Here is a 13,078-nt window from a genome sequence, read left to right on the forward strand (position 1 = left end):
AATCTTCGGGAAATCATTCTGCACCTGGCAATCATAAATAGTTCCAATTAATGATATAAGGAAAACAAAAACTCTTAGCCCCTGAAATGGAAAACAATATAGAAATGCAAGATCACATCAGAAAATTTTAGTACTAATATTAACACAACAGTGCCAATTGAAAAGAACCTTTTGTAGTGGACACAAAATAACTGTTCTTGGACTAATGTTCATCGAATATCTTAACCGTAGTGGTAGGTTAATAGCTCACAAGCATGAGAACAAGCACCTCTATATAAGAATTAGTAATATTTATTTTTTCAAAAAATGCATGTGGTAAGCAACATTCTGCACAGGTGTCACTGAAGAAGAAAACCATTCATCGATCATGATAGACATGCCAGGAGCCCAACAAGCTTATAAGATAGTCAGATCTTTGAAAGTAGCCATACGAAAGATGTCATAGAATTATCCAAGGAACTTTTGGAACCAGCAATAGATAGAGCAAAAATTTATTCGCATAAGATGAATAAGAATAAGCATGGTGCCTTCCTTGGAATATTCTTTAAACTGAAAGTTTGGGACATTCTTATAGTTGGCCTTCTGATAGGTGAGAAGGAAAAAAAGAAACAAATCAGCTCCACGGTAACTTGATGGTCTCAGTCTGTTATACTCCTGCGAAATAACAAACCATTACAATTTGCTAGCAGAAAAAACCATGCAGTAGGACAATTTTGTAACCATAAGAGAGGCAAATTATCGAGAGCACAAGGACACATGGATAAAGAAAGGTGGCATCGTGTTCATTTGCATCGGCAAGCTGCAGCTATAGCTTTTCCCCCATTCCTCCTTTGCGCCTGCCCGCTGCCGAAAAGAAGATCATGAGCCAGCAAGCTTCTGTACCAACGCCAGTGACTTCGGCACGGAGAGGGCCTCCCCAGGGTTAGCCTTGCCTCACCAGACTCATCGTTAACAGGTGATTCTTTCATTCTTATGAGTAGTCTCTGCAATCTCTGCTTACTAAATTATAGTAAACACAATGCTCTTGAAGGAAAATATGCTTTAAATAATTTTGCCCCTATTAGCTTGTCTCTTATATCTGTCAATAATACATGAGTATCATTAACATTTTGTCGAATACTTGAAACTTAAAACTCAAGATCAAATCATAGGGAGGGGGCAAGCCCAACGAACCTATCGGATCTGCACCAACTACCAAGGCATGAGGCCTGCTACCTGGGCAAAAAGCATGGTTGCTACAGAAAGGAGAAAATAAGGTGGGTGGGGATCGAAACTCAGAATCAAATCACTGGAAGATGCGCGTTACATAACTTCTTAGTCCTTACCGAGATAGAAGATCTCATGGCCGCACTCCAGCCTCACCGTGGTCCTCTCCGCCGCCGACATGCTCTAACGCACACATACATGACTGCCTGGAGGCCCCTCACACCCACCGTCCCAGCCGCCTGGCCATCGACCATGAGCCACAGCTAGGGTTTTGGGTGTACAATCGTCAGCTCCCCATGAAAGAGAGAGGTAGAGGGAAGAGAAACGATGATGGGGAGGAGAGGCCCTTCGTTTCTCTGGAGACATTAACGTACCGGTATTTATTGATTCAGCGAGTGGCACACATCACTGCTTCCTTCAATGGAGATTTCAATCGCCCGGAACACATAACTCTGCAATTGCAGCGAAGCTTCACCCCTCTGTAATTCCCTGTTTGCGCCAGGTGTGGATGCGACATGATTACATCGATCGGCAAGGCACAAAATGGATCGGATGGTGGGCCACTCGGCCTGTATGGAAGAATTTTCGGCCCGGTTAACCACAAAACTCCCAGGTTGGCTTCCAGAGTAGCGGCCCATATAACGTTGGGCTAGCCTTTCACGCGAATTAACGGGGGAATTGGTTGCAGTAACGATCCTGGGATGATTTGGTGCGTTGAATACGTGCATCCAATGGCCCAGAACGTCCGAGCGCTGTGGAGAGCTCTAGCTGGTTCTATTATACCGTTAACTAATTAGATATCACGGGATTTGTATAGGATTTGTCATTCATCTCCTGTCTTATCTCCAGGAGAGCTTCTTAGCCTCCAAGTCTTGTACCTTATATATACTCGCCCATGAGGCGCAATACAACATGCATCATATTCCGCATATCTCTCTCTCCCTCTCTATCCTTCTACATGGTATCAGAGCGGCGCCGATCCTAACCTAGCCGCCGCCCAAGCTTCCGCGCCGCGCCGCCCCCGGGGAGCTCGATCTCCATGATCTACTCCGGGGGCCGCGCAACTCGTATGAGGGTTCGTCCGCCGATCCGTTGATCCGCTGCCCTCGAGTCCTTTTTTTTCCAATCCGTAGATTGGTTTTCTTTTTGCGTCGCCGGTCGCTCGACCGGCGTTTTTCTTTTTGGTTTTACCGATCATAGATCGGATTGAGTCGCCCACCGCCACCGTCATCACGCGCCTCTACTCCAACCTCGGCGTCGACTTTGCACCGGCTCTCCTCCATCATCCGCCCTACGCCGGCCACCGCGGTCGACTCGCTGGCTGGCTGTAGCGCCTGCCTTGGTAGGCTGCCGCGGCCGGCTCGCCCGCGTCGTCTCCGCCTCGGCCGGTCCGGCCCAGCAGCCGGTTTAACCGGGACTGTGGTCGGCTGGTCCGGTCCAGCAGCCGGTCTGACCGGGACTGTGGCCGGCTGGTCCGGTCCAGCATCCGGTCCAACCGGGACCAGGGCCGACCGGGCCGGTCGTAGAGCCGGTTGACCGGGCCTGGCATCGCCTCCATCGACCGTGCGGCACGGCTGCACGCGATGCACATGGGACGCCGTTTGCGTCGCAGCCGGCCGCCTTCGCCTGCACGGTCTCCATCGCCGGTTCGTCTTCGCCGTCATCGCCCAGGACATCAACGACAACGTCGCCAACGACTCCGATATGCGGCGCGTAGTCTACGCCATGGCACGTGTAGCGCCGCCGTCGGTCTGATCAACCGACCCCGCACACGTCTCCGCCAAGCACGTCCCCGAGCACGCGCATACCACCGATTGAGCATCGGGTTGCCGCTGCGTCGCCCCTTCGGGTCGCAGCGCCGCCACCTTTGGTCCACGCTGCTAGCCAACGACGCGCCTTCTGAGGCACCTTCGCCGTCCCCCGCGCGTCGATGTCCGAGGCTACCACAGCGCCGCCCCTTCGGCGCGAGTCGCCTCCATCCGCGCATGGTCTTCGTCACGCCGCTGGGTCTTCCTCGCCTACTTCGTGTACCGCCGCCGCGCCCCCACCCCAGGTCGCCGCTGGGCTTGCCAACCACTTCAGGTCGCGCTGGGCTCGCCGACCACCGCAACGCCCGTCTAGGCGTCCAACATGACCACTCCTGGTCACCGCTGCATTAGCCGCCTTCTACGTCTCCAACCGTCTCGACTTCGTCGCCCGTGCCATCGCCTCGTCCCCGTCTACACCACCTGCTACTCTACTCTGAGAACCGCGGGTAGCGTCGGCATCTCTCCGTCGATCTGCGACCGTGTCGCTTCCGGAGGCCTCCTCTGCTAGTCCCTCTGACACGGCGATAAGTTCATGATGGTCTCTGCCCCTCGCATGCCCGGTACTGGCAACACCGGAAGTGCCTTCGTCCCCGACACGTTCCCGAGTCTGGCAAACTCGCGCCGAACGTCTCGTCTTCATCGGCATCGCCTCTACCACTGCCTCGACCGCGTCACCGACTTCTTCTATGTGTACTCGGTTCTGGCAAAACCGAAGTATGCCTTCGTCCCCGACGTGCGCCTGGTTCTGGCAAAACTAGGGCCGCACCTCGTCCTCGACGGCTCGGACTGCATCGACTTCGGCATCGACAAACTCCACGACTGCCTCGACGCGTCTCCGTCACTCTCCTCGCGCACTACGCGCTTGCGGCTACATCGACACCGGCACCCGCCCACGATATCGACCACGGCAATCCCTCGCGCGGTTCCCTCGACCAAGGTTGCAGCACCCACGCTCTCGGCTACCTCGACATCGGCACAAAGGGCTACCACCTCGCCTGCGCCTCACCAGCTTCTTCTCCAGTCTGACCGTCCGCGACGCTAATCTTGTTCACGTCGCTACCGCTACGACTGCGGGGGGGGGGGGGGGGGGGTGTTAGAGATATATTAGGTAGTATTAGATATCACGGGATTTGTATAGGATTTGTCATTCATCTCCTGTCTTATCTCTAGGAGAGCTTCTTAGCCTCCAAGTCTTGTACCCTATATATACTCGCCCATGAGGCGCAACACAACATGTATCATATTCCGCATATCTCTCTCCCCCTCTATCCTTCTACATAATGCATGCATACTCATCGGCAATTTACGCCAGCCTGATAACGATTCTTCAGCCTGACGAAACCAACTCTGAAAACGGGTTTCATGCATCAAGCCCCGGGAATTCATAAGTGGCAAGCGGAAGCGGAAGCTTTCTTTGATCTGTGGCGCGTCGTTCCTGATCCTCCTGTTTATCTGGGTGCTAGCCAGCTACGCCGTGCCGCCGTGGCTAGCTAAGATGTCAGGTGTTAGCAGCATTTTATCTTCTTGTCTTGGAGGACTCGGGAGGATAAGTTTGTTTTCTTCCTCTTCCCGGCCGTGTTCTCGTTCCACACGTTAAGCCAGGCACGAGACGAGAGAGTCACCACTCACCAGCATGACCGGAGTCATGCTTTCCCGGTCCATCGGTCCTCCATCCTGCCGGAATGTTTGGGGTGGGTCAGGTAGAAAATTAGGCCTGGCCGCACGCAACATACACATATCTATCGTGAGTAGTACGTAGTGACGAAATGGCGTGGCAATTTGTAATGAACTTTAGCGAGGCAAGTTTTGGCGTCAGCTAGAGCTAGCTAGGTAGCTGCGGGATGTCCGGAAGCGGGGCGTGGGCGTGGCCGGAGCACGCGTCATTCCGGCAGACAAGGACGAAACGGTGCCACACACCAAGGCGGCGTACGCACCGACATCTACTGTGTTGCTCAATACGATAAGTTCAACTAATCAAGTAGATAGGCCGACACACTCATTCCCCCCCCCCCCCCCCCCTTCCGGCTCTCAGCCCTCTACAGTAAGTGCCCCCCTCCTCCTCTGCTCCGGGCCGCTTCTTCCTCCTCTCCGTCGGAATAGCCGGTCGGAGATGGAGAGGAGAAGGCGCCGGCTGTATATACCTAGGTTTTCCCTCTAGTTTTCTTCCCCTAGTGGCGGTTTGGAGCCGTTCCTCAGATCCCGGCGGCAAGATCTGGGGATTAGGGTTCCTCTTTTTGTTGCTATGTCTCCGATGGTCGGAGCATGGAAACGAGAAAGGAGCCACGGTCTCTGCAAATAAAGTAGTTGTTGCGGGTCTTCTGATGCTGCCGAGGCGCTACGGAGCAGAGCCCCCCCTGGCCGGCCATGGAGGCGAGGGGGAGGGGCGATGCTCTCCGTGTCACGCGGTGGAGCTTCTCCTGGCCGGCCGTGGAGGCGAGGAGGAGAGGCCTAGCTGTGTGTTCTCCCTCGAGGAGCAGAGACCCAGGTACCTCTCTCTGGCGCTGAGTTTGACGAGTTCTTGGGCTTCTCTTCTTCCTCCTCCTTGTGGTCGTGGAGACAGACAGGAGGGTGAGAGACCCGGAGTTCGTCGATCTGGAGCTAGAAGGCACACTTGTGAGCGTGTGGTGCTCACCTCGTCGGAAGCTCACTATCGGCGGCAGATCTCAAGCGGCGGCGTCCTCCGCCGTCGCTATCATTGGCCAAGGGGGCCTCTCCGCACCTCGGAAGGAACTGCTCCGGGGAGTATCTACTTCCTCCAGGCCCAAGTGCTGAAGGGGAAGATCTTCAATCTTGGGGTGGTGATCCATCCTGGCGGCGGACCAAGTGGCCTAGTCCTCGGCGTCGCCGTCAGCGACCATGGCCCAAGATTCAATCATCGATGCGGTGGAGAAGAAGGACCCGATTGCTTCATTTTTTATCTTTCTGGGTTCCTTTCTGTAATTTCTTTGGACTCTTGCGCTATTGTCACTAAAGCCAAGGTCCTTTTTGTAAATGTACCCACCGTCTAATGGAGCTTCTCGGCCCTTCGGGGCCTTATCTGTTCAAAAAAAAAACTAATCAAGTAGGAGCACAAATCGTATAAAATGTGCTAAAAATGCCTTCACAAGGTTTCTAACGAGAAGGCATGGACGCTAAACTTTGACAGCGCTGCCTTCAAGAAAAATCTATAAATGTCATTCATGTAGCCTGTGGACCAAACGAATGTACAAATATGATAACTTGCTGCCCAAGGAAAACAAATAAGTCTATTTTAACTCATAGTGCAGGCTATAAAATTTCAATTTTAAACCAAAACCTTTTAAACAAATTAATCTTAAATCGAAACTTGTGTGAATGCTCCACCATGAAATATTTCTATGCAAACCAGTAATTTATAGAAAATTATGGGATTTCCCTACAATAGTTTATCAACACTTTGAATGAATTTTGTAATGCAAAAAATTTCTAAGAATTTATATAGTGCGTATATATGTAAATCACTATATGTACTTGTGCATATATTAATTGGTATCCAAAATTTGAAGGATTAAGGAGGTCAGTGTAGTAGTACTTCAAAATTTACACTCCTAGTTAGGCAGCTAAGTGATTTAACAAGTTCTAAGTTGCGTAAGATTATCGTATATCTTGGTTATGATTTTTATGCATGTTCCCGCATTGGAAATGTTTGCATCATTTCAAACGAGCAATGCGTGAAGACTTTCTACACATGCAACATATACCACTTTATTGCAAATAAAAGTGGGAAACGTGTCATGGAAGTCGGAACATGAAAAACCAACATGTAAAACACTGGAATGTTTGCAACGTGAGAAAATCCCCTTGAAGCACACACCTGTTATTATTGCAACGGGCGATAGTGTGCATGTGATCAACAACATGGTCGCTTGCAGCGTGACGAAATAACATATTCAAGAAAAATCCCCGAACTCATTATCCTTACATTATCGATCATATCGTGGTCTTCACCGATTTTGGCTCGCTCAATAATCGTTAGGGTTGGGTAAGGAAACCTGACCACCCATTCCCCACATACATCCTCTCACAGGATTCTATGGCTTGACCTTGCTCTCCACCACGAGCTTCCATGGTGCTTGGAGGAGGGAAATGGGAGGATGCCGGAAGCTTTGGAAAACAGGACCTGTAGGAAGGCAAAAGCAAAGGTGCTCAAGAGGAGGAGCACGAAGTGGAGGTGCCACATGCGACCGGACGAACAAGGGTGTGGGAAGAAGCTATTGGAGGGGGGTGGAGTGCTCGAGCGAAGCATTCATTTTTTTACATTTTTTGAGACTGGTTGCTTAATCTTAATTACTTTTTGACTATTACTTTGAGTACATATATAAAATTGGTACTTTTTTTTGAGAAAAATGGTACTTTTTGCGCATTTGCAAATGTTGAAAACTACAATATGACCTATCAAAATTACTGATTTGTATTTTTTTTCGAAATTAGCAGAGGTTGCTCAAATTTTGGGCAACCGAGAATTAATAAACGCGTGACCTTAACCTCCTATAAATGCTCTCAATCCTCACCATCCTGGCACTTCCATCTCCTTACACTTGCCATTTCCCCTGCTGCAAGTCATCATCGTCATCATAATCTTTCTCTCTCACACATATACACTTGCTAGTTGCTGCAGATAGACTTGGTGACAATCCACCAAAGATCAAATATCACTTGACGTTCGAAGCCATGAGGTCGATAGCTGCGCCGGCGGCGACTCCTACAGCCGCTGTCTCGCCCTGGCACTCACCGGTCCCGTACCTGATCGGCGGGCTTGCCGCTATGATTGGGCTTATCGCCCTCGCGCTTCTTATCCTCGCCTGCTCCTACTGGAAGCTCAACAACATTCTAGGCACCGGCAGCACCTCCTCCTCCTCCGGCGCAGGTGCCACCGACGGCGCCGGTTCCAAATCACCGGCGGGCACTGCAGCGGCGTCTCCGTCCATGCTCACGGACCTCGTCGCCGTCGTTATGGCCGGGGAGACGGTGCCCACTTTCTTGGCCGCGCCGATCGTCCGGCGAGCTGGTGACGACGCTGCGGACGGAGAGGGCTCGCTGGACACGGAGGATGAGAAGAACCGTGGCAATTCGGGGGTGGTACGATCACGACAGCTGGTGGTAACTGACTGATTTGTGAGAGGCTAGCCGAGCTAGCAAACTAGATACAGGTGTGAAATGCGAGCTGATACGACAAGAGAGACGATGTTCTAGGGAGTTTTGTGAGTAGTGTTTAATCTCTGTTTTTTCTGTTTAATTTCTTTTTCTTCAGCACTTTCGATATTGTAAACTCCGCTACAAAAGATTGTCAAATTAGTTTTTCGATTTTCTTTATGTAGGGACGAGTTGCTTGTGATAGTACTCAATTTAGTAATCCTTTTTCTTGTGTGGTACTAATTCGTGAGTATTTTATTTCTCTTTGTATATTTTTTTTATAACTATTGTAGACCGGAGCTGATGTTTTCAAGTGTTAGAGCATCTCCACTCGTCTCCCCGGCGAGGCCCCGAACGACGTTTTTTTTCCCATCCGAACGGCGTAATTCGGTCCAGTCGTGCCCCCGGTTCCTCGTTTTCGTCCGGATTTGGGCCTAAATTCATCCGGCGATCCCACGCCATCCCCGGCCCCCCGGGGGAGCGCTCGGGGAGTCCGGACGAAACGAAAGCGCGGGAAACAACGAGGAAACTTCCCGCGCGTCTGGTGGCCCCAACTTGTCGGCGAGAGAAACCGATCGTCGTCCTCATCGCATCGTCTTCCGCGCGCTGTAAAAGCCTGCCGCCGGTCTGCATTCGCCGGCCACGCGGCGAGTTAATGTCATCGTCTTCCGCGCGCAGTAAAGGCTGCCGCCGGTCAGCTTGCCGCGGACGCGTCGCATTCCACGCGGCATTAATCCCCCGCGCCAGCCGCGCCTATATACGTCGGTCCGCTCGCCGCGAGGCGTACCCCGTGCTCCACTCTTCCTCTACTCTCCCGATGGCGTTCTACGACGACGACGACGCAGCCAACAACGGCTTCCCCCGCCGGTCGCTCCACGCGTGGGAGGGGCACCTCCTCCACCAGGCGTGGTACCCCTGCCCGCCGGACACGAGGCCTCCCGGCGGCGGGTGGCGGCTCAGTGCTGGCGGCGTACCAATCCCGCCGCCGCCTCGGGGCCACGCCCTCGACATCGCCATCGAGGAGGCGCGGATGACCCTGACGGACGAGGAGCGCGCCGACCCGCGCCACCACCCCGACAACTACACGCGGTGGAACTCCTACTTCCTCCAGCGGTGGGAGCGGGAGCTGGCGGCCTACGACGGCCCGCCGCCTCCGCCTCCGCGCAACAACGCCGCGGGCCACCGACGTTGGTGGAGCGCGCCGGGCCGGACACTCGAGGCCATCCTTGAGCACATCGAGGGCGGAAACTTCCCGGTGCTCACGATGCCCCCTGCATCGAGGGCATCGGCGAGCCGCCGCCGGGGAAACGTCTGGCAGCCACGGCGCATGGCTGCCAGCTCGTCGTCTTCCGGATCGGCGCCGAGGTCATCCTTGGCGCCGGTGAAGAGGGAGGCGACGTCGCCTTCGACGCCGGCGCGCGTCAAGAAGGAGCCGGCGTCTCCGCCGCCGACCAGAGGGCGCAGCAGCGGCGCCCTCGTCATCCGCGACCAACCCTCGCAGCCTGGGCGGAAGAGGAAGGCGGCGAAGAAGGAGGATGCCGCGGCCGCCACCAACGCCGCCGCAAACAGGCTCGCCGAGGAGGAGGCGAAGCGCGCGGAGGAAGTTGCCGTAGCGGAGGCGATCGCCAGGTCGCTCAACGACCTGGTGCCCGCTGACAACGCCCTCCCCGAGGACGCCGCCCTGGCGTGGTCCAGGCGCGACTAGGAGCGTGAGGAGGCGGAGCAGCAGCGGCGGCTGCTGGACCTGGCCGCCGCACGCCGACTCGCCGCCCGCGCCGCTCCAACCGCCGCCGACGACGCCGCGCGCTACCGCCGTCCTGCGACACCTCCATCCGGCGTCGTTGTCCCCTTCGTCGACCTCGAGTCCTCGGACGACGAATGGTACAAGCCATCCCTGGGGTGGGGAGACGCCGGCCAGGGCAGCAGCCGCCAGGCCGCGCTGCCGAAGGTCGAGGACGACGGCTCCGACGACGACGACGGCGACTACACGGTGTTCTACCGCCATTTCGGCATGTAGAGCGCCGTGTTTTAAAATTAGCATTTGAATTCCCCTAGCCAAATTCGAAATATAGTCGAATTCGGCCTCTATGTATTAACTCCGCCCGTTTTTAGTCTAAATATCATTAAATTTAGTCTATATTCACCCGAATTTAGCCAAAGTTTGTCAAGTTTCCATTTTTCAAATTCGCATCGTCGTCTTCGCCTGGGCACGCGGTTGGGAAACTACTCCTCCCCACGCCAAATCTTCCTTCAATCCGGACGAAAATTTCGCCGGATTTGGGCGTGGGGAGCGCCAACGAGTGGGGATGCTCTTAGTAGTAGATAGTAGAATATAAGAGCATCTCCACTCGCGTCCCCCAAAACGTGTCAAATTTAGCGTTTGGGGGACGCTATTGCTTCGTGACGCGTTTGGATGTGTTGCTATCCAGCCGCGGCCCCAAACATGAATGTAGTATTTTTTAAATTTAACCGAAAACATTCAACTTCATTCAATCTATTTAATCAAGTTGAATGTTTGCGGCGCCCAGAGGGGTCGAAGTACCGGTGAAAGTTGTACATGCTGTCGTTGATGATGTCCTGCTTGCCGCGCTCGTGGACGGGCTCATCCTTCACCGCGGGACTGGGTCCAGCTTCGCCGTTGTGGGTGAGGTTGATGAGCGGCATTCCGGTGTCGCGGATGGACATGGCGATCGCCGCATCGATGTCGCCCCTCCAGGCGTCCTTGTCGTTCAACAACCAGAGGGGTCGAAGTACCGGTGAAAGTTGTACATGCTGTCGTTGATGATGTCCTGCTTGCCGCGCTCGTGGACGGGCTCATCCTTCACCGCGGGACTGGGTCCAGCTTCGCCGTTGTGGGTGAGGTTGATGAGCGGCATTCCGGTGTCGCGGATGGACATGGCGATCGCCGCATCGATGTCGCCCCTCCGGGCGTCCTTGTCGTTCAACAACGCCATGAATGCCGCGTTCAGTCGCCGGAAGTCTTTGGGTCAACACTACTAGCGACGAGACGTTGCTGATGCAGGTACACCGCCATCTTCATGGCCTCCTTGTCGTCCTGCTCCTCCTTCACCTCCGGCTTTGAAATGAGGAAGGTATCGGCGTGCATCTGCTGCTGCCGCGCCGGTTCGCGGATTGTGATTCCGCCGACGCTGCTATCGCGCCTCCAAATAGCGGGTCCTCCTTCATGATGAGGACATCCTATCTATTGATACAACCGTTGTACCTACAGCCACACAAATACAAGAACCAATCACTCGAGCTCGTGCCAAATAACTTAACTATCAGGTACTTTCGTTTCTTGGAACTATTCCTCACATACATGAGAATATGATGCTGCCTAAATCAGATATGTTTGTTACTCTTAGGAATGATGGACCTGCATGGAGGAGGAGGACAAGAATTGGAGCATGATCACACATGGAGAAGATGGCAGCAAGCATTGGAGGATTGAAGAGGACGCCGCAAGTGGAGATTTCAGAACTTTAAAGATACCATAAGAAGATATGAAGACATGGACGAAATATAGAGTTTTCCACTTCATAATTTTGTCCATAGCATAATATGGTGCTGCGTCACCTTTAGTTTTGGGCCAGACCCATGTCTTTTTCGCAGAAATTAAGTCAACCACTTTTTAGAGTCTGTATTGAAGGGGGAAAGGCCTTCTAGGGTTTGGTTCGGCCACCATATGTATGGCTGACCGAAACCCCACCTTTTCCTCCTTTAAATACCCCCATAGCCGTCACGTTTAGACTCGGATTTTGATTAGACTAAAAGTTAGCCATTGCTGTAACTCTCGTGTACTTCTTTTGAGGCCAGCGCCCAGAACAAGACCGACTATTCGGAATCCCACCTTATTCAATAAAGCTTTCATCTTTCATCCGCAATATTCTGATTGCATTATTAGTACTTACTTGTTCTCGATTTCAGATAGGAATTAAGACCCTCGCTGGTTAGGCTGATTGTGCATCCGCAAGATCAGTAACTCCCGGAGATTGTCCTAGCGATTGCATTGGTGCACGAGCTTTGCACGTGTAGTAGGATCGTCAAGCACGAACTCCACCAACAAATCGACGTTATCATCCTCTCATCAAAAGATCGGACACCTTTGCCCTATCAAGTGGTATCATATTTCAGGTTGCTCGGTGAGATTTTACAGTTTTCCTAATGTAGATTACATCCGCCTTCATACCTATAAACCACGAAAAAGCCAAAAAAAAATTACAGTTAGGGTTTAGATCATATCATCCCATAAACCCTCCTACCACGCCTTTGCATTGTCTTTTCAGTTTTGCATAGTTGAATTTGTGTCTGCATCTTCGTGTCGAGTTGTTGGTCTTAGCATCTAGTTCCTTTAGAGTTTCGAGTTCTGGTCATATTAGTCACGCCACTGCCGCTCGCACCATACGCAGATCACCGCCACCACTGCCATATACACCCACTATATACTTCCGCCAGCCATATACACCACCATATATACTTCCACCACTGCCATATACTCCATCATATACATCTGCCATATACCCTGTTTTCTACAGCGACACAGATTTGTGTTGTTTCTCTGCCGTGACAGAGTTAGAGTAGAATTAGGTTTTATTGTTTTTCCTCCTTAGTCGTTGCCTTCTAATTTCGTCCGTGTTGTAGAATTTTTTTCTGTGATATAAGTTTCGGCCGCCGGTAAAGAGTTGTGAAGGAGAGCAAAACAAAAAGAGTCTCGAACCTCCTCCGAAAAAAATTGCTGGCTACATTGGTTTTTGACCTTGGCAATCACTTTTCGCCACTGGCCGTTATAGCGACATTTTTTTGGCACCTGCGCGCTTTTCGGAGCACTTTCCAGAAATTCCAACAAAAAAAATTCTGAGGCTATACTGTTTTTAGAACTCGGGGATCAGTTTGAGACACTTGCCATCATAGTG

General features: G+C 52.5%; 1 protein-coding gene and 1 long non-coding RNA gene across 2 annotated transcripts; one reads left to right on the forward strand and one right to left on the reverse strand.

The window, feature by feature from the left end:
* Nucleotides 1-481: 481 nt before the first annotated feature.
* LOC127298077 (uncharacterized) lies at nucleotides 482-1,543 on the reverse strand. The gene is made up of 4 exons (XR_007849593.1): nucleotides 1,326-1,543; nucleotides 1,174-1,235; nucleotides 757-1,078; nucleotides 482-654 (listed from the first exon to the last, which is right to left on the reverse strand). It is a non-coding gene; the product is annotated as an uncharacterized lncRNA (long non-coding RNA).
* A 6,026-nt stretch (nucleotides 1,544-7,569) lies between these two features.
* Nucleotides 7,570-8,349, forward strand: LOC127298078 (protein GLUTAMINE DUMPER 4-like). The gene has a single exon (XM_051328050.1). The coding sequence runs from the start codon at nucleotides 7,704-7,706 to the stop codon at nucleotides 8,142-8,144; it is 441 nt and encodes a 146-aa protein (XP_051184010.1). The 5' UTR covers nucleotides 7,570-7,703; the 3' UTR covers nucleotides 8,145-8,349.
* The last annotated feature ends 4,729 nt before the right edge of the window (nucleotides 8,350-13,078 follow it).

This window comes from Lolium perenne, chromosome 7, assembly GCF_019359855.2.
Source record: "Lolium perenne isolate Kyuss_39 chromosome 7, Kyuss_2.0, whole genome shotgun sequence".
NCBI classification, from domain to species: Eukaryota; Viridiplantae; Streptophyta; class Magnoliopsida; order Poales; family Poaceae; genus Lolium; species Lolium perenne.

Excerpts from the sequence above, each read along its gene's own strand:
- LOC127298078 (XM_051328050.1), top strand. The coding sequence starts at position 7,704 with ATGAGGTCGATAGCTGCGCCGGCGGCGACTCCTACAGCCGCTGTCTCG.